Below are 18,325 nucleotides of genomic sequence, written 5' to 3' on the forward strand. Positions count from 1 at the left end.
ACCCATGCCAGAATATTACCCCCAATCCAGTGATTCTTTATCTTGAGCAATAATCTTTTATGTGGCACCTTGTCGAATGCCTTCTGGAAGTCTAAATACACTGGTCCCCTTTATCCACCCTGTACGTTATGTCCTCAAAGAACTCAAGCAAATTTGTCAGACATGACTTCCCCTTCGTAAAGCCATGCTGACTTTGTCCTATTAAACTATGTTTATCCAAATGTTCCGCTACTGTCTCTTTAATAATAGACTCCAAAATTTTACCCACCACAGATGTTAGGCTAACTGGTCTATAATTTCCAGCCTTCTGCCTACTACCCTTTTTAAATAACGGTGTTACATTTGCAGTTTTCCAATCTGCCGGGACCTTTGCCGAGTCCAGAGAATTTTGGAAAATTATTACCAAAGCATCCACAATCCCTACTGCCACTTCCCTCAAGACCCTAGGATTTCAGCCATCAGGTCCAGGGGATTTATCCGCCTTGAGTCCCATTAATTTACTGAGTACCAATTCCTTAGTGATTTTAATCGTATTTAGCTCCTCCCCCCCGAGAGTCCCCTGTTTGTCCAGTGTTGGGATATTCTTAGTGTCCTCTACCGTAAAGACTGAAACAAAATATTTGTTCAGCATTTTTGCCATCTCCATGTTTCCCACCATTAATTTCCCGGTCTCATCCTCTAAGGGACCTACGTTTGCCTTAGCCAACCTTTTTATTTTTATATAACTATAGAAACTCTTGCTATCTGTTTTTATATTTTTTGCTAATTTATTTTCATAATCTATCTTCCCTTTCTTAATCAATCCTTTAGTTACTTTTTGCTGTCTTTTGAAGAATTCCCAATCTTCTATCCTCCCACTAAGTTTGGCTACCTTATATGTCCTTGTTTTTAGTCGGATACTATCCTTAATTTCTTTACTTAGCCACGGATGGCTGTCATTTCTTTTATACCCTTTTTTCCTCAGTGGAATATATTTTTGAAAGTTGTAAAATAACTCCTTAAATGAACACCACTGTTCATGTACCGTCTTACCCTTTAATCTATTTTCCCAGTCCACTTTAATCAATTCCGCTCTCATACCATCATAGTCTCCTTTATTCAAGCTCAGTACGCTTGTTTGAGAACCAACCTTCTCACCCTCTAATTGGATATGGAATGTCACCATGTTATGGTCACTCATTCCAAGGGGATCCTTAACTAGGACATTATTAATTAATCCTGGCTCATTACACAGGACCAGGTCCAAGGTTGCCTGCCCCCTTGTAGGATCAGTTACATACTGCTCAAGAAATCCATCCCTAATACACTCAATAAACTCTTCCTCAAGGCTGCCCTGCCCAATTTGATTTGTCCAGTTAATATGATAGTTAAAATCCCCCATAATTATAGCTGTTCCCTTATTACATGCCCTGACTATTTCCTGATTAATACTTCTTCCAGCAGAGTTGCAACTATTAGGAGGCCTATATACTACGCCCACTAGTGTTTTTTTCCCCTTATTATTCCTTATCTCTACCCAAACTGTCTCATTATCCTGATCCTTTGTCCCAATATCATTTCTCTGTATTACAGTGATTCCTTTCTTTATTAACATAGCCACCCCACCTCCCCTTCCTTCCTGCCTGTCCTTCCTGATTGTTAAATACCCTGGCATATTTAATTCCCAGTCGTTGTCATCCTGCAGCCATGTTTCTGTAATGGCCACAAGATCATACCCATATGTCGTTATTTGTGCCGTTAACTCGTCCATTTTGTTACGAATGCTACGTGCATTCAGATAAAGAACTTTCAAATATGTTTTGTGACACTTAGTTCCTGCTTTTTCCTTTTTCAACACTTTACCTTTTACTCCATACCTTCTGTCCCTTCCTGACACGCTTTCCTCTGTCTCCCTGCTCAGGTTCCGAACCCCCTGCCTCAGCTTTGATGCTGGGTTAATCGCCTTACGCCTTCTAGTTTTTATTTTATCTGTCGTGCCTAAAGTACACTTTCTTTCCGCTGCTCTACGCTTTTCCCTTTCACTTGTTCTTGAACAACTGTTTGTACTATTTGTATTGTAAATTTCCCCTGGGTCTTCCCCTCTCTTGCTGCTCTCAACTTTATTCCCTTCTGACTCCCCGCTCAGGTTCCCATCCCCCTGCCACTCTAGTTTAAATCTTCCCCAACAGCACTAGCAAACACCCCCGCGAGGACATTTGTCCCGGTCCTGCTCGGGTGTAACCCGTCACGTCCCAATGTCCCAGGAATGTAAATCCCTCCCTCCTACACCATCCCTGCAGCCACGCATTCATCCGGTCTATTCTCCTGTTCCTGTACTCACTAGCACGTGGCACTGGTAGTAATCCTGAGATCACTACCTTTGAAGTCCTGCTTTTTAATTTATCTCCTAACTCCTTAAATTCACCTTGCAGGACCTCATCCCTTTTTTAAACCTATGTCGTTGGTACCAATATAGACCACGACTACTGGCTGTTCACCATCCCCCTCCAGAATGCCCTGCAGCCGCTCCGTGACATCCTTGACCCTAGTACCAGGGAGGCAACATACCATCCTGGAGTCACGTTTGCGGCCGCAGAAACGCCTATCTGTTCCCCTTACAATTGAATCCCCTATCACTATAGCCCTGCCACTCTTCTTCCTCCCCTCCTGTGCAGCAGAGCCACCCGTGGTGCTGCGAACTTGGCTCTTGCTGCTTTCCCCTGATAAGCCATCTCCCCCAACAGTATCTAAAGCAGAATATCTGTTTGAGAGGGAGATGGCCCCAGGGGACTCCTGCTCTACCTGCCGAGTCCTTTTACTCTGCCTGGCGGTCACCCATTTCCTTTCTGCCTGCGTAATCTTTACCTGCGGTGTGACCACTGGGTCATTCCAGTACGGACTGGGATTGAACCCATCGAGCTCTCACCGTGGGGGTTACTCCAGTACGGACTGGGATTAAACCCATCGAGCTCTCACCCTGGGGGTCATTCCAGTACGGACCGGGATTGAACCCATCGAGCTCTCACCCTGGGGGTCATTCCAGTACGGACCGGGATTGAACCCATCGAGCTCTCACCCTGGGGATTACTCCAGTACGGACCGGGATTAAACCCATCGAGCTCTCACCCTGGGGGTCATTCCAGTACGGACCGGGATTAAACCCATCGAGCTCTCACCCTGGGGGTCATTCCAGTACGGACCGGGATTGAACCCATCGAGCTCTCACCCTGGGGATTACTCCAGTACGGACCGGGATTAAACCCATCGAGCTCTCACCCTGGGGGTTACTCCAGTACGGACTGGGATTAAACCCATCGAGCTCTCACCCTGGGGGTCATTCCAGTACGGACTGGGATTAAACCCATCGAGCTCTCACCCTGGGGGTCATTCCAGTACGGACCGGGATTGAACCCATCGAGCTCTCACCCTGGGGATTACTCCAGTACGGACCGGGATTAAACCCATCGAGCTCTCACCCTGGGGGTTACTCCAGTACGGACCGGGTTTAAACCCATCGAGCTCTCACCCTGGGGGTCATTCCAGTACGGACCGGGATTAAACCCATCGAGCTCTCACCCTGGGGGTTACTCCAGTACGGACTGGGATTAAACCCATCGAGCTCTCACCCTGGGGGTCATTCCAGTACGGACCGGGATTGAACCCATCGAGCTCTCACCCTGGGGATTACTCCAGTACGGACCGGGATTAAACCCATCGAGCTCTCACCCTGGGGGTTACTCCAGTACGGACCGGGTTTAAACCCATCGAGCTCTCACCCTGGGGGTCATTCCAGTACGGACCGGGATTAAACCCATCGAGCTCTCACCCTGGGGGTCATTCCAGTACAGACCGGGTTTAAACCCATCGAGCTCTCACCGTGGGGGTTATTCCAGTACGGACTGGGATTAAACCCATCGAGTTCTCACTGTGGGGGTTACTCTCGTACGGACTGGGATTAAACCCATCGAGCTCTCACCCTGGGGGTTATTCCAGTATGGACTGGGATTAAACCCATCGAGTTCTCACTGTGGGGGTTACTCTCGTACGGACTGGGATTGAACCCATCGAGCTCTCACCGTGGGGGTTATTCCAGTACGGACTGGGATTGAACCCATCGAGCTCTCACCGTGGGGGTTATTCCAGTACGGACTGGGATTGAACCCATCGAGCTCTCACCCTGGGGGTTATTCCAGTATGGATCGGGATTTCCTCCCTCAGTGTCTGGTAATCAGCTGCTTCTGTCGGTTCCAAATCAAAGTATGGCTTTTGGGCGTCTCCGAACAAACAAGAGCCACAATACCCGCCCACCGTTCTGTTAGCCACTTTTCCTGCTCTGCACATGGTTTGAAGGCTGGAAGGTGAAGCTCTGCATCGTCATCAGTCACCTTCTGTAATACCAAGTTGGGCTGGATAGACTGTGGGTCTGTGGTCTTGGATCCTCCCAGCACCAGTCTCTGCATCAAATTCGGGATCTCAGCCTCAGCTCTTTCCACTTTCACCTTTGTGATCTGATTCATTTCTTGTTGGAGTTCCAGAATCTTGTTAGTTTGCTCCTGTTGTGCCAATGTGACCTGCATGAATGCTCAGTATTTCCTCCATGATGGTGGGTCATGGCCTTTCTCAGAGTGTGAAAATCCCACATCTGATACCACTTGTAACAAGCTGATACAGGCTCAGGACCCAGTGATCAATTAGACTCGCAGACTAGATCTTAAAACAAGTGAGCTTTATTCACCCACGTTATGTCTTTACTTGCAGTGATGAACAAGACTGGTATTACTTTCCATAAGAGACCATAAGACCATAAGAGATTGGAGCAGGAGTAGGCCATTCGGCCCCTCGAGCCTGCTCCGCCATTTAATGAGATCATGGCTGATCTGATTTTTACCTCAACTCCACTTTCCCGCCCTTTCCCCATATCCTTTGACTCCCTTGCTGATCAAAAGTTTGTCGAACTCAGCCTTGAATGTATTCAATGACTCAGGCTCCACAGCTTTTTGAGGTAAAGAATTCCAAAGATTCACGACCCTCTGGGAGAAGAAATTCCTCCTCATTTCCGTCTTAAATGTGCGATTCCTTATTCTGAGACTACGTCCCCTAGTTTTAGATTCCCCCATGAGGGGTAACATCCTCTCAGCATCTACCCTATCAAGTCCCCTCAGAATCTTGTATGTTTCAATAAGATCTCCTCTCATTCTTCTAAACTCCAATGTGTATAGACCCAATCTGTTCAATCTTTCCTCATAAGACAACCCTTCCATACCCGGAATCAACCTAGTGAATCTTCTCTGAACTGCCTCCAATGCAAGTATGTCCTTCCTTAAATAAGGGCACCAGAACTGTACGCAGTACTCCAGGTGTGGCCTCACCAGCACCCTGTACAGTTGTAGCATGACTTCCCTGCTTTTATACTCCATCCCCCTAGAAATAAAGGCCAATATTCCGTATGCCTTCCGGATTACCTGCTGCACCTGTATGTTGACTTTTTGTGTTTCATGTACGAGGACACCCAGATCCCTCTGTACCGCAGCATTTTGTAGTATTTCTCCATTCAAATAATATTTTGCTTTTTTATTTTTCCCCCCAAAGTGGATGACTTCACATTTTCCCACATTATATTCCATCTGCCAAATTTTTGCCCATTTGCTTAACCTGTCAATATCCCTTTGCAGACACTTTGTGTCCTCATCGCAACTTGCTTTTCACCTATCTTCATAACAGCAGCAAATTTGGCCACAAGACACTCTGTTCCTTCATCCAAGTCATTGATATATATTGTAAATAGTTGAGGCCCCAGCACTGATCCCTGCGGCACCCCACTAGTTACAGATTGCCATTTTAAAAATGACCCTTTTATCCTGACTCTTTGTTTTCTGTTAGTTAGCCAATCCTCTATCCTTGCCAGTATATTATCCCCAACACCATGAGCTCTTATCTTGTGCAGTAATCTTTTATGCCTTTTGGAAATCCAAATATACTGCATCCATTGGTTCCCCTTTATCCACCCTGCCCGTTACTTCCTCAAAGAACTCTAATAAATTTGTCAGACCATGTTGACTCTCCTTGATTGTATTATGAGTCTCCAAATGTCCTGCTAATACTCCCTTAATAATGGATTCTAGCATTTTCCCAATGATAGATGTTAGGCTAACTGGTCTATAGTTGCCTGCTTTCTGTCTCACTCCCTTCTTGTATAGGGGTGTTATGTTTGCAGTTTTCCAATCTGCTGGGACCTTTCCAGAATCTAGTGCATCCACTATCTCTGTAGCCACTTCCTTTAAGACCCTCAATGCAAGCCATCAGATCCAGGGGACTTGTCAGCCTTTAGACCCATTAGTTTACCTAGTACTTTTTCTCTCGTGATAGTGATTGTTTTTAGTTCCTCCCTCCCCTTTGCCCCTTGATTTTCTACTATTATTGGTATATTCCAGCCTACCTCTTATTCCCCCCCCCCGCCCCCGTCTTTCGGAATCTGTGCTCTCATCTGGAAGTGCATTCCTGGGAATGAAGAGAGTGTGGCAGTTCTCACTATTTCGTCCAGCATTGTTTGTAATGTGAGGTAGTGGATGAGTGAGAGCTGATTGTACTGGCCTGTGTGGGGTTAGCAGTACAGCTGTGGTTTTCCTGTACACAAGGCGATGATTTCCTGATGTGGCTGGTGGCTGTGAAGGTGCAGTTCCTGTTTGGGATTATTGGTTCAGTGAGGCATCCTCTTCCACTGTGAAACAAATGGTTAGAGTGGAACGCCTCACATGTCTGAACCTCTCTGAGTCGGATGCTAAAGGTGCTTAAAGTGTAGATCGGTGTCCCACTGACCCATTAACCCAGAGAATGACGGAGCCGCACAGTGTGAGGGAGCTGGATTAACATCAGGAACAGATACAGACATTAACCCAGGGAGTGACGGAGCCCCACAGTGTGAGGGAGCTGGATTAACATCAGGAACAGATACAGAGATTAACCCAGGGAGTGACTGAACTCTTTTCCTCTAGGTGCTGAGCTGGTAGTTGGGAGTCTGATGTTGAAGGGGCCGCTGTGTGTTTTAGGATGGTTTCTGCTGGACTGTTTGAGTGGAGTGACATTTGGTAGATACTGATCCACACTAACTTATTTCTGATCTTCTTTCTGAAGGGTCATGATGAGTGAGACTGTCAGCTGAAGAAAAGAGAAGAAATTATCCAGTCGACCATCTCGGGAGAGCCCTTTGACCATGGGGGACAGTGGGAAATCAAACATCGAGCTTTCCCACATGCTGTTTGACCGCTTCATCCAGGCCACAACATGCAAAGGCACTTTCAAAGGCTACCAGGAGCTGTGTGAGAATCTGGGCATCTGTAACCTCGACTTTCCCAACTTCTACCCCAAGCTCAAATCCAAACTCAATTACTGGAAAGCAAAAGCGCTCTTTGCAAAACTAGACAAACGAGGCAGTCACAAGGATTACAAGAAGAACACAGCCTGTGCCAATACGAAGGTAATATTGAAGCCTTCCCTTACCTCCTCCAGACTTCAGCCCCATAACCCCTGCCCATCACTGCCAGTAATGTCTGTGCCCACACTAGGGTCAGGTTTGTTTCACTGGTACCCAGCCTCTGCCAGCCAGTGACTCATAAGAACATAAGAAATAGGTGCAGGAGTAGGCAAAAGGGCCCCTCAAGCCTGCTCCGCCATTCAGTAAGATCATGGCTGATCATCGACCTCAACTCCACTTTCCCACTCGATCCCCATATCCCTTGAAAAAATTTCTCCTCACCTCAGTCCTAAATGGCCGACCCCTTATCCTGAGATCTCACCAATGTGATTCTCCAACAGGCTGCTATTTCACTAATTGCTACAAAAAAAGATACCTAGTTAAATAATTGACCAACTTTCCCAATTCAGCCAATCTTGCTGGTGGCAGCCATGTTTTTTTTCAACCCCTGTCTTTGCCTTCAGAGTTGTGGTTCACAGTGGTGCTAAACTGAGCCGTAGAAACCAGGAAGACCCCAGCTCAAGTCCTTGGTCTGGGCTGAACTCAGCCAGAATGATTGGAGAGGTGCTACAACCAGCCTCATCACCTTGGGCTAGGGAGGGAGTTCAAAAGTGATCCAGGACTCCTACTGCAGATATTCAGTGACCCTCCTGCCCCGGTGGAAAGTGTACATGTGAGGATGTTGGGTGAGGAGAGGATCCGGCTCAGTGGTGATCTCCTCCACAGTTGAGTCGACTGTCAACAATCACTGTCTGGCTCACATGGTAGAATAGCCACTTGGGTGAGTTTACATTGGTTGGGGGGGGGGGGTGCGGTTGGGGGGTGGTTGTTGGTCCTCGAAGGACTGTACCTCAGCAAAGAGTCAGCGGTTTCAGGACAGGAGTGGAGAAAATTGGAAAAGAGACACAGAAAATGGAATGGGCCCGAAATTGCTCTGAGCGATGAACCAGCAGGGCTTGCTGCTCATTAGATTTAAAATCACCCACTAAGTTACTGCGTTCTTTTTGGCGGCAACTTCCTTGAACTGCAAGTTCAATAAACATCAGCGTTCTTTCCCCGGATGTGTGAGCTGTGAAAGAACCTCTAAGGCCCCTCAACCTATCAGCTTGATGTGGAGATGCCGGTGATGGACTGGGGTTGACAATTGTAAACAATTTTACAACACCAAGTTATAGTCCAGCAATTTTATTTTAAATTCACAAGCTTTCGGAGGCTTCCTCCTTCGTCAGGTGAAAATGTGAAATCAGCTTGAGCCATGCTGTGAGAACCAGAAAGTGCAGTTCATTCACAAACCGCGCAAACTAACAACAAGGGAGTGCCAGACAAAGTTAGTAAATGGACAATAAAATGAGATAGAGAAAGCGAAATAAAGACAAGGTAAGATTAATAGACTCGGATAAAAGTGACAGAAAGAAAAAGAAAAAAATGTTTTTAATTTAAATTTTTTTATTTCTGTCCAAAAACTATTAAAATCTGGAGTAAGTCCGATCCATGGTGTAATGGTCAGCACTCTGGACTTTGAATCCAGCGATCCGAGTTCAAATCTCTGTGGACTCATCAATTCTTGTATTCAGTGCCTATGCTGTCTGGAGTTTAGAAGAATGAGAGGTGATCTCATTGAAACATATGAAATTCCGAGAGGGCTTGACAGGGTAGATGCTGCGAAGCTGTTTCCCCAGCTGAAGAGCCTAGAACTAAGGGGCATAATCTCTGGATAAGAGGTTGGACATTCAAGACTGAGATGAGGAAAAATGTATTCACTCAGAGGGTTGTGAATCTTTGAAATTCTGTACCCGAGAGGGCTGTGGATGCTCAGTCATTGAATATATTCAAGACTGAGATAGATAGATTTTTGAACTCTAGGGGAAACAAGGGATATGGGGATCGGGTGGGAAAGTGGAGTTGAGGTCGAAGATCAGCCATGATCTGATTGAATGGCGGAGCAGGCTCGAGGGGCCGTATGGCCTACTTCTGCTCCTATTTCTTGTTATGTTCTCACCTTTTAAAAAATATTCTGTTTTTCTATTCTTCCTGCCAAAGTGGATAATTTCACATTTCCCCACATTATACTCCATCTGCCACCTTCTCGTCCACTCACTTAACCTGTCTGTATCCCTTTGCAGCCTCTTTGCATCCTCCTCACAGTTTACTTTCCCATCTTGCTTTGTATCATCAGCAAACTTGGATACATTACACTCGGTCCCTTCATCTAAGTCATTAATATAGATTGTAAATAGCTGAGGCCCAAGCACTGATCCTTGTGGCACCCCACTGGTTACAGCCTGCCAACCTGAAAATGACCAGTTTATTCTTACTCTTTTCTGTCTGTTAATCAATCCTCAAGCCCATGAGGCCTAATCTTGTGTAACAACCTCTTGTGTGGCACCTTATCGAATGCCTTTTGAAAATCCAAATATACTACATCCACTGGTTCCCCTTTATCTACCCTGCTAGTTACACCCTCAAAAAACTCTAATAAATTTATCAAACATGATTTCCCTTTCATAAAACCATGTTGACTCTGTCTAATCATATTATGATTTTCTAAGTGCCCTGTTACCACTGCCTTAATAATGGATTCCAGCATTTTCCCGATGACCAATGTCAGGCTAACTGGCCTGTAGTTCCCTGTTTTCTCTCTCCCTCCTTTCTTGATAGCGGGGTTACATTTGCTACCTTCCAATCCACTGGGACCATTCCAGAATCTAGGGAATTCTGGAAGATTAAAACCAATGCATCCACTATTTCTGCAGCCACCTCTTTTAGAACCCTAGGATGTAGCTCATCAGGTCCAGGTGATTTGTTAGCTTTTAGTCCCATTAATTTCTCCAGTACTTTTTCTTTACTAATCTTAATTTCTTTAAGTTCCTCACTCTCATTAGCCCCTTGGTTCCCTACTATTTCCAGTATGTTTTTTGTGTCTTCTACTGTGAAGACAGTTACAAAATATTTGTTTAACTCCTCTGCCATTTCCTTATTCCCCATTATAATTTCTCCTGTCTCAGCCTGTAAGGGACTTTTACTACTCTCTTCCTTTTTACATGTAGTAGCTCTTACAATCTGTTTTTATATTTCTTGCTAGTTTACTCTTATATTCAATTTTCTCCCTCTTTAATCAATTTCTTGATCATCCTTTGCTGATTTCTCAAACTCTCCCAATCCTCAGGCAAACTACTCTTTTTGGCAACGTTATAAGCCTCTTCTCTTACTCTAATACTATCCTTAACTTCTTTTGTTAGCCACGGTTGGATCACTTTTCCCATGGAGTTTTTATTCCTCAAGGGAATGTATATTTGTTGAGAATTGTGAATTATTTCTTTAAATGTTCTCCATTGCTTATCTACCACTATATCTTTTAATCTAATTTCCCAATCTACCTTAGCCAACTCGCCCCTCATATTGGCTTTGTTTAAATTTAAGACCCTAGTTTCGGACTTAATTACATCACTCTCAAACTTAATATGAATTCTATCATATTATGATCACTCTGCCCCAGAGGATCTTTTACTATAAGATACTAATTAACCCTATCTCATTACACAATACTTAGAACATAAGAACATAAGAAATTGGAGCAGGAGTAGGCCAATCGGCCCCTCGAGCCTGCTCCGCCATTCAATAAGATCATGGCTGATCTGATCCCAACCACAAATCTAAAGAACACAAGAAGTCGGAGCAGGACCCGGCCACATAGCCCCTGGGCCCTCTCCGCCACCCACAGGGCATTGACCGATCCGAACTCAGCTTCATGTCCAATTTCCTGCCCGCTCCCCATAACCCCTAATTCCCTTTACTTCTAGGAAACTGTCTATTTCTGTTTTAAATTTATCTAATGATGTAGCTTCCACAGCTTCCTGGGGCAGCAAATTCCACAGACCTACCACCCTCTGAGTGAAGAAGTTTCTCCTCATCTCAGTTTTGAAAGAGCAGCCCCTTATTCTAAGATTATGCCCCCTAGTTCTAGTTTCACCCATCTTTGGGAACATCCTTACTGCATCCACCCGATCAAGACCCTTCACAATCTTATATGTTTCAATAAGATCGCCTCTCATTCTTCTGAACTCCAATGAGTAGAGTCCCAATCTACTCAACCTCTCCTCATATGTCCGCCCCCTCATCCCCGGGATTAACCGAGTGAACCTTCTTTGTACTGCCTCGAGAGCAAGTATGTCTTTTCTTAAGTATGGAGACCAAAACTGTATGCAGTATTCCAGGTGCGGTCTCACCAATACCTTATATAACTGCAGCAATACCTCCTTGTTTTTATATTCTATCCCCCTAGCAATAAAAGCCAACATTCCGTTGGCTTTCTTGATCACCTGCTGCACCTGCATACCAACTTTTTGATTTTCTTGCACTAGGACCCCCAGATCCCTTTGTACTGCAGTACTTTCCAGTCTCTCGCCATTAAGAAAATAACTTGCTCTCTGATTTTTCCTGCCAAAGTGCATAACCTCACATTTTCCAATATTATATTGCATCTGCCAAATCTCCGCCCACTCACCCAGCCTGTCTATATCCCCTTGCAGGTTTTTTATGTCCTCCTCACTCTCTACTTTCCCTCCCATCTTTGTATCATCTGCAAATTTTGATATGTTGCACTCGGTCCCCTCCTCCAAATCGTTAATATAGATTGTAAAGAGTTGGGGACCCAGCACCGACCCCTGTGGAACACCACTGGTTACTGGTTGCCAGTCCGAAAATGAACCATTTATCCCAACTCTCTGCTTCCTGTTCGATAACCAATCCTCCACCCATGCCAGAATATTACCCCCAATCCCGTGATTTTTTATCTTAAGTAATAATCTTTTATGTGGCACCTTGTCGAATGCCTTCTGGAAGTCTAAATACACTATGTCCACTGGTTCCCCTTTATCCACCCTATACGTTATATCCTCAAAGAACTCAAGCAAATTTGTCAGACATGACTTCCCCTTCATAAAGCCATGCTGACTTTGTCCTATTAAATTATGCTTATCTAAATGTTCCGTTACTGTCTCCTTAATAATAGACTCCAAAATTTTACCCACCACAGATGTTAAGCTAACTGGCCTATAATTTCCAGCCTTCTGCCTACTACCTTTTTTAAATAACGGTGTTACATTAGCAGTTTTCCAATCTGCCGGGACCTCTCCTGAGTCCAGGGAATTTTGGAAAACTATCACCAAAGCATCCACAATCCCTACTGCCACTTCCCTCAAGACCCTAGGATGGAAGCCATCAGGTCCAGGGGATTTATCCGCCTTGAGTCCCATTATTTTACTGAGTACCATCTCCTGAGTGATTTTAATCGTATTTAGCTCCTCCCCCCCGAGAGTCCCCTGTTTGTCCAGTGTTGGGATATTCTTAGTGTCCTCTACTGTAAAGACTGAAACAAAATATTTGTTCAGCATTTTTGCCATCTCCATGTTTCCCAACATTAATTTCCCGGTCTCATCCTCTAAGGGACCTATGTTTGCCTTAGCCACCCTTTTTCTTTTTATATAACTATAGAAACTCTTGCTATCTGTTTTTATATTTTTTGCTAATTTCTTTTCATAATCTAACTTCCCTTTCTTAATCAATCCTTTAGTTACTTTTTGCTGTCTTTTGAAGAATTCCCAATCTTCTATCCTCCCACTAAGTTTGGCTACCTTATATGTCCTTGTTTTTAGTCGGATACTATCCTTGATTTCTTTACTTAGCCACGGATGGCTGTCATTTCTTTTACACCCTTTTTTCCTCAGTGGAATATATTTATTTTGAAAGTTGTAAAATAACTCCCTAAATGAACACCACTGCTCATGTACCGTCTTACCCTTTAATCTATTTTCCCAGTCCACTTTAATCAATTCCGCTCTCATACCATCATAGTCTCCTTTATTCAAGCTCAGTACGCTTGTTTGAGAATCAACCTTCTCACCCTCTAATTGGATATGGAATTCAACCATGTTGTGGTCGCTCGTTCCAAGGGGATCCTTAACTAGGACATTATTAATTAATCCTGACTCATTACACAGGACCAGGTCCAAGGTTGCCTGCCCCCTTGTAGGATCAGTTACATACTGCTCAAGAAATCCATCCCTGATGCACTCAATGAACTCGTCCTCAAGGCTGCTCTGCCCAATTTGATTTGTCCAGTTAATATGATAATTAAAATCCCCCATAATTATGGCTGTTCCCTTATTACATGCCCCGACTATCTCCTGATTAATACTTCTTCCAGCAGAGTTGCAACTATTAGGAGACCTATATACTACGCCCACTAATGTTTTTTTTCCCTTATTATTCCTTATCTCCACCCAAACTGTTTCATTATCTTGATGCTTTGTCCCAATATCATTTCTCTGTATTACAGTGATTCCTTCCTTTATTAACATAGCCACCCCACCTCCCCTTCCTTCCTGCCTGTCCTTCCTGATTGTTAAATACCCTGGCATATTTAATTCCCAGTCGTTGTCACCCTGCAGCCATGTTTCTGTAATGGCCACAAGATCATACCCATACGTAGTTATTTGTGCCGTTAACTCGTCCATTTTATTACGAATGCTACGTGCATTCAGATAAAGAACTTTCAAATCTGTTTTGTGACGCTTAGTTCCTGCTTTTTCCTTTTTTAACACTTTACCTATTACTCCATACCTTCTGTCCCTTCCTGTTACGCTTTCCTCTCTCTCCCTGCTCAGGTTCCCAACCCCCTGCCACTTTAGTTTAAACCCTCCCCAACAGCACTAGCAAACACTCCTCCTAAAATAGCCTGTTCCCTGGTTGGTTCCTTGACATGTTTGAGAAAACTGTCTCAGATTCATTCCATGAACTCGTCCTCCAAACTACTTTTGCCAATTTGATTTGCCCAGTCTATATGAAGATTAAAGTCCCCCACGATTATTGCATTACCCTCGTTACATGCTCCTCTAATTTCCTGATTTTTACACTGTCCAACACGATAACCACTGTTAGAGGGCCTATGTTTTCACCAGTGTTTTCTGCCCCGAGTTATTTCTTATTTCCACCCAGACTGATTCTACATCCTGATTTTCTGAGCTAAGATCCTTTCCCATTACTGTCTTTATCTCATCCTTTATTATTGATCACCCTGCAACCACGTCTCAGTAATGGCTATTAGATCAAACCCATTTATCTCGATTTGTGCCATTAATTTATCTATCTTGTTCGGAATGCTTCGTGCTTTCAGATACAGTGCCTATAATTTTAACTTTTTACTATTTTTCCCTGATGTGACCTTACTCACTAATGCCCCATTACCTTTGTTAAACTCTCTGTCCCTTCCTGACACACTCTGCTTGTTTTTACCTAAATCGCTACTCTGCTGTGCAGCCTTGACTTTTCTCTTTCGACTTATAAATTTACCCTGACCTGAACCTTCCCTGCTGATTAGTTTAAAGCCCTATCTACCACCCTAGTTATTGGATTCACCAGGACACTGGCCCCAGCCCGGTTTAAGTGGAGCCCGTCCCAATGGAACAGCTCCCTCTTTCCCCAGTACTGGTGCCAGTGCCCCATGAATCGAAACCCCTGCTCCCCACACCACTCTTTCAGCCACGCATTTAACCATCTAATCTGTTGGTCCCTGTGCCAATTTGCGCGTGGCTTAGGTGGTAATCCAGAGATTATTAACTTAGATCTGCTTTTTAATTTGGACCCGAGCTCCTCAAACTCCCTCAGCAGAACCTCATTCCGAGTTCTACCTACGTCGTTGGTTCCTACATGGACCACGACAACTGGATCCTCCGCCTCATGATCCAAGTTCTTGTCCATCCGCGAGGAGACGTCCTTAACTCTGGCAACGGGCAGGAAACACAACCTTCAGGACTCTCGGTCATGGAGGCAGATTACAGTATCTATCCCCTACCTCGACCATATTCCTTTTTACTCCCTCCCACTCGAATGGCCTCCTTTACCACAGTGCCGTTATCAGTTTGCCCATCCTCCCTGCAATCTTTGTTCACCTCCACACAGGTAGCAAGTACCTCGTACCTGTTGGACAAGGTCAAGGGCGGAGGCTCCTCCATCACTGCAGCTGGGGTCCCCTTACCTGCCCCACTCATAGCCATATACTCCTGACTCTGACCCCTCACCAAATCGAAACTATATCCCCGCTCTGCTCTCGGTCACTGGTCCCTCCCCTTTATATCCCCGCTCTGCTCTCGGTCACTGGTCCCTCTCCCTTATATCCCCGCTCTGCTCTCGGTCACTGGTCCCTCTCCCTTATATCCCCGCCCTGCCCTCGGTCACTGGTCCCTCTCCTTTATATCCCCGCTCTGCTCTCGGTCACTGGTCCCTCTCCCTTATATCCCCGCCCTGCCCTCGGTCACTGGTCCCTCTCCTTTATATCCCCGCCCTGCTCTCGGTCACTGGTCCCTCTCCTTTCTATCCCCGCTCTGCTGTCAGTCACTGCTCCCTCTCCTTTATATCCCCGCCCTGCTCTCCGTCACTGGTCCCTCTTCTTTATATCCCCGCCCTGCCCTCGGTCACTGGTCCCTCTCCTTTATATCCCCGCCCTGCTCTCGGTCACTGGTCCCTCTCCTTTCTATCCCCGCTCTGCTGTCAGTCACTGCTCCCTCTCCTTTATATCCCCGCCCTGCTCTCCGTCACTGGTCCCTCTTCTTTATATCCCCGCCCTGCTCTCCGTCACTGGTCCCTCTTCTTTATATCCCCGCCCTGCCCTCGGTCACCGGTCCCTCTCCTTTATATCCCCGCCCTGCTCTCGGTCACTGGTCCCTCTTCTTTATATCCCCGCCCTGCCCTCGGTCACCGGTCCCTCTCCTTTATATCCCCGCCCTGCTCTCCGTCACTGGTCCCTCTTCTTTATATCCCCGCCCTGCCCTCGGTCACCGGTCCCTCTCCTTTATATCCCCGCCCTGCTCTCGGTCACTGGTCCCTCTCCTTTCTATCCCCGCTCTGCTGTCAGTCACTGCTCCCTCTCCTTTATATCCCCGCCCTGCTCTCTGTCACTGGTCCCTCTCCTTTATATCCCCGCCCTGCTCTCGGTCACTGGTCCCTCTCCTTTATATCCCCGCCCTGCTCTCTGTCACTGGTCCCTCTGCTTTATGTCCCCGCCCTGCTCTCGGTCACTGCTCCCTCTCCTTTATATCCCCGCCCTGCTCTCGGTCACTGGTCCCTCTCCTTTATATCCCCGCCCTGCTCTCGGTCACTGGTCCCTCTCCTTTATATCCCCGCCCTGCTCGCAGTTACTGGTCCCTCCCCTTTATATCCCCGCACTGCTCTCGGTCACTGCTCCCTCTCCTTTATATCCCCGCACTGCTCTCGGTCACTGGTCCCTCTCCTTTATATCCCCGCCCTGCTCTCGGTCACTGGTCCCTCTCCTTTATATCCCCGCCCTGCCCTCGGTCACTGGTCCTGGGGATGTGCACAGCGGAGGGCTTGGTCTGCACAACACCTCCGATCAGATGGTAAAAGAGAGAGTCCTCGGCAAATCCTGATACAGATACCCAGGAGTGAGTTACAGGCTGGAGTCTATTTGAGGGGTTCGGGGTGTTTATGTATAGAATAACAGATACCCGGGAGTGAGTTTTGGACTTGAATCTAATAAAGGATATTGAAGTGTATGGAGAGTGAGCAGGAGAGTTGGATTAGACTGGGTGGGATATTGAAGGGTGTGGGGAGTGAGGGGCAGAGTTGGATTAGACTGGGTGGGATATTGAAGGGTATGGGAAGTGAGTGGGATTAGACTGGGTGGGATATTGAAGGGTATGGGGAGTGAGTGGGATTAGACTGGGTGGGATATTGAAGGGTGTGGGGAGTGAGCAGTGGAGTGGGATTAGACTGGGTGGGATATTGAAGGGTGTGGGGAGTGAGCAGTGGAGTGGGATTAGACTGGGTGGGATATTGAAGGGTGTGGGGAGTGAGCAGGGGAGTGGGATTCGACTGGGTGGGATATTGAAGGGTATTGGGAGTGAGTCGGAGAGTGGGATTACACTGAGTCTTTCAGAAGGGAGATTGAGACCATACAATGGCAACATGTTCCCGTAAAGGTTAAGGGTGGTTCCAAGAACTCCAGGGAACCTTGGATGTCAGGGGATATACGAGAATGGATTAGGAAAAAAGGAGGGCTTTTGGCAGATACAAAAGGCTAAAGACGGAGGAAGCCCGAGAGGAGTACAAAAAGTGCAGGGGGATACTTAAAAAAGAAATTAGGAGATCAAGGAGGGGCCATGAAATAACACTGGCGAGCAAAATAAAGGAAAATCCTAAGATGTTTTATAAGTATATTAAGGGTAAGAGGATAACTAGGGAAAAAATAGGGCCCATTAGGGACAAAAATGGCAATCTGTGTGTGGAGCTGGCAGATGTAGGAGGGGTTCTAAATGAATTTTTTGCATCTGTTTTCACTATGGAGAAGGACGATGTAGACATAGAAATACGGCAGGGGGACTGTGATATACTCGAACATATTAACATCGAGCGGGAGGAGGTATTGGCGGTTTTAGCAGGCCTAAAAATGGATAAATCCCCAGGCCCGGACGAAATGTATCCCAGGCTACTGTGTGAGGCAAAGGAGGAGATTGCGGGGGCTCTGACACATATATTCAGAACCTCTCTGGCCACAGGGGATGTGCCAGAGGACTGGAGAACCGCTAATGTAGTACCATTATTCAAGAAGGGGAGTAGGGAAAAACCAGGGAACTACAGGCCAGTGAGCCTAACATCAGTGGTAGGAAAATTATTGGAAAAACTTCTGAAGGACAAAATTAGTCTCCACTTGGAGAAGCAAGGATTAATCAGGGATAGTCAACATGGCTTTGTCAAGGGAAGATCATGTCTGACTAATTTGATTGAATTTTTTGAGGGGGTGACGAGGCGTGTGGATGAGGGTAACGCAGTGGATGTGGTATACATGGATTTCAGTAAGGC

General features: G+C 46.0%; 1 protein-coding gene across 1 annotated transcript in view; it reads left to right on the forward strand.

Moving 5' to 3' along the window:
- LOC137334897 (F-actin-monooxygenase MICAL3-like) overlaps positions 1-18,325 on the forward strand; it is a 173,462-nt gene that overhangs the window by 54,042 nt on the left and 101,095 nt on the right. Inside the window, exon 2 of the mRNA XM_067999978.1 lies at positions 7,111-7,453. Within this exon, the coding sequence (XP_067856079.1) occupies positions 7,190-7,453 (264 nt within the window). The 5' untranslated portion in view covers positions 7,111-7,189. The remainder of the gene's footprint in view (positions 1-7,110; positions 7,454-18,325) is intronic.

Source organism: Heptranchias perlo, chromosome 18, assembly GCF_035084215.1.
Source record: "Heptranchias perlo isolate sHepPer1 chromosome 18, sHepPer1.hap1, whole genome shotgun sequence".
Taxonomy (NCBI): Eukaryota; Metazoa; Chordata; class Chondrichthyes; order Hexanchiformes; family Hexanchidae; genus Heptranchias; species Heptranchias perlo.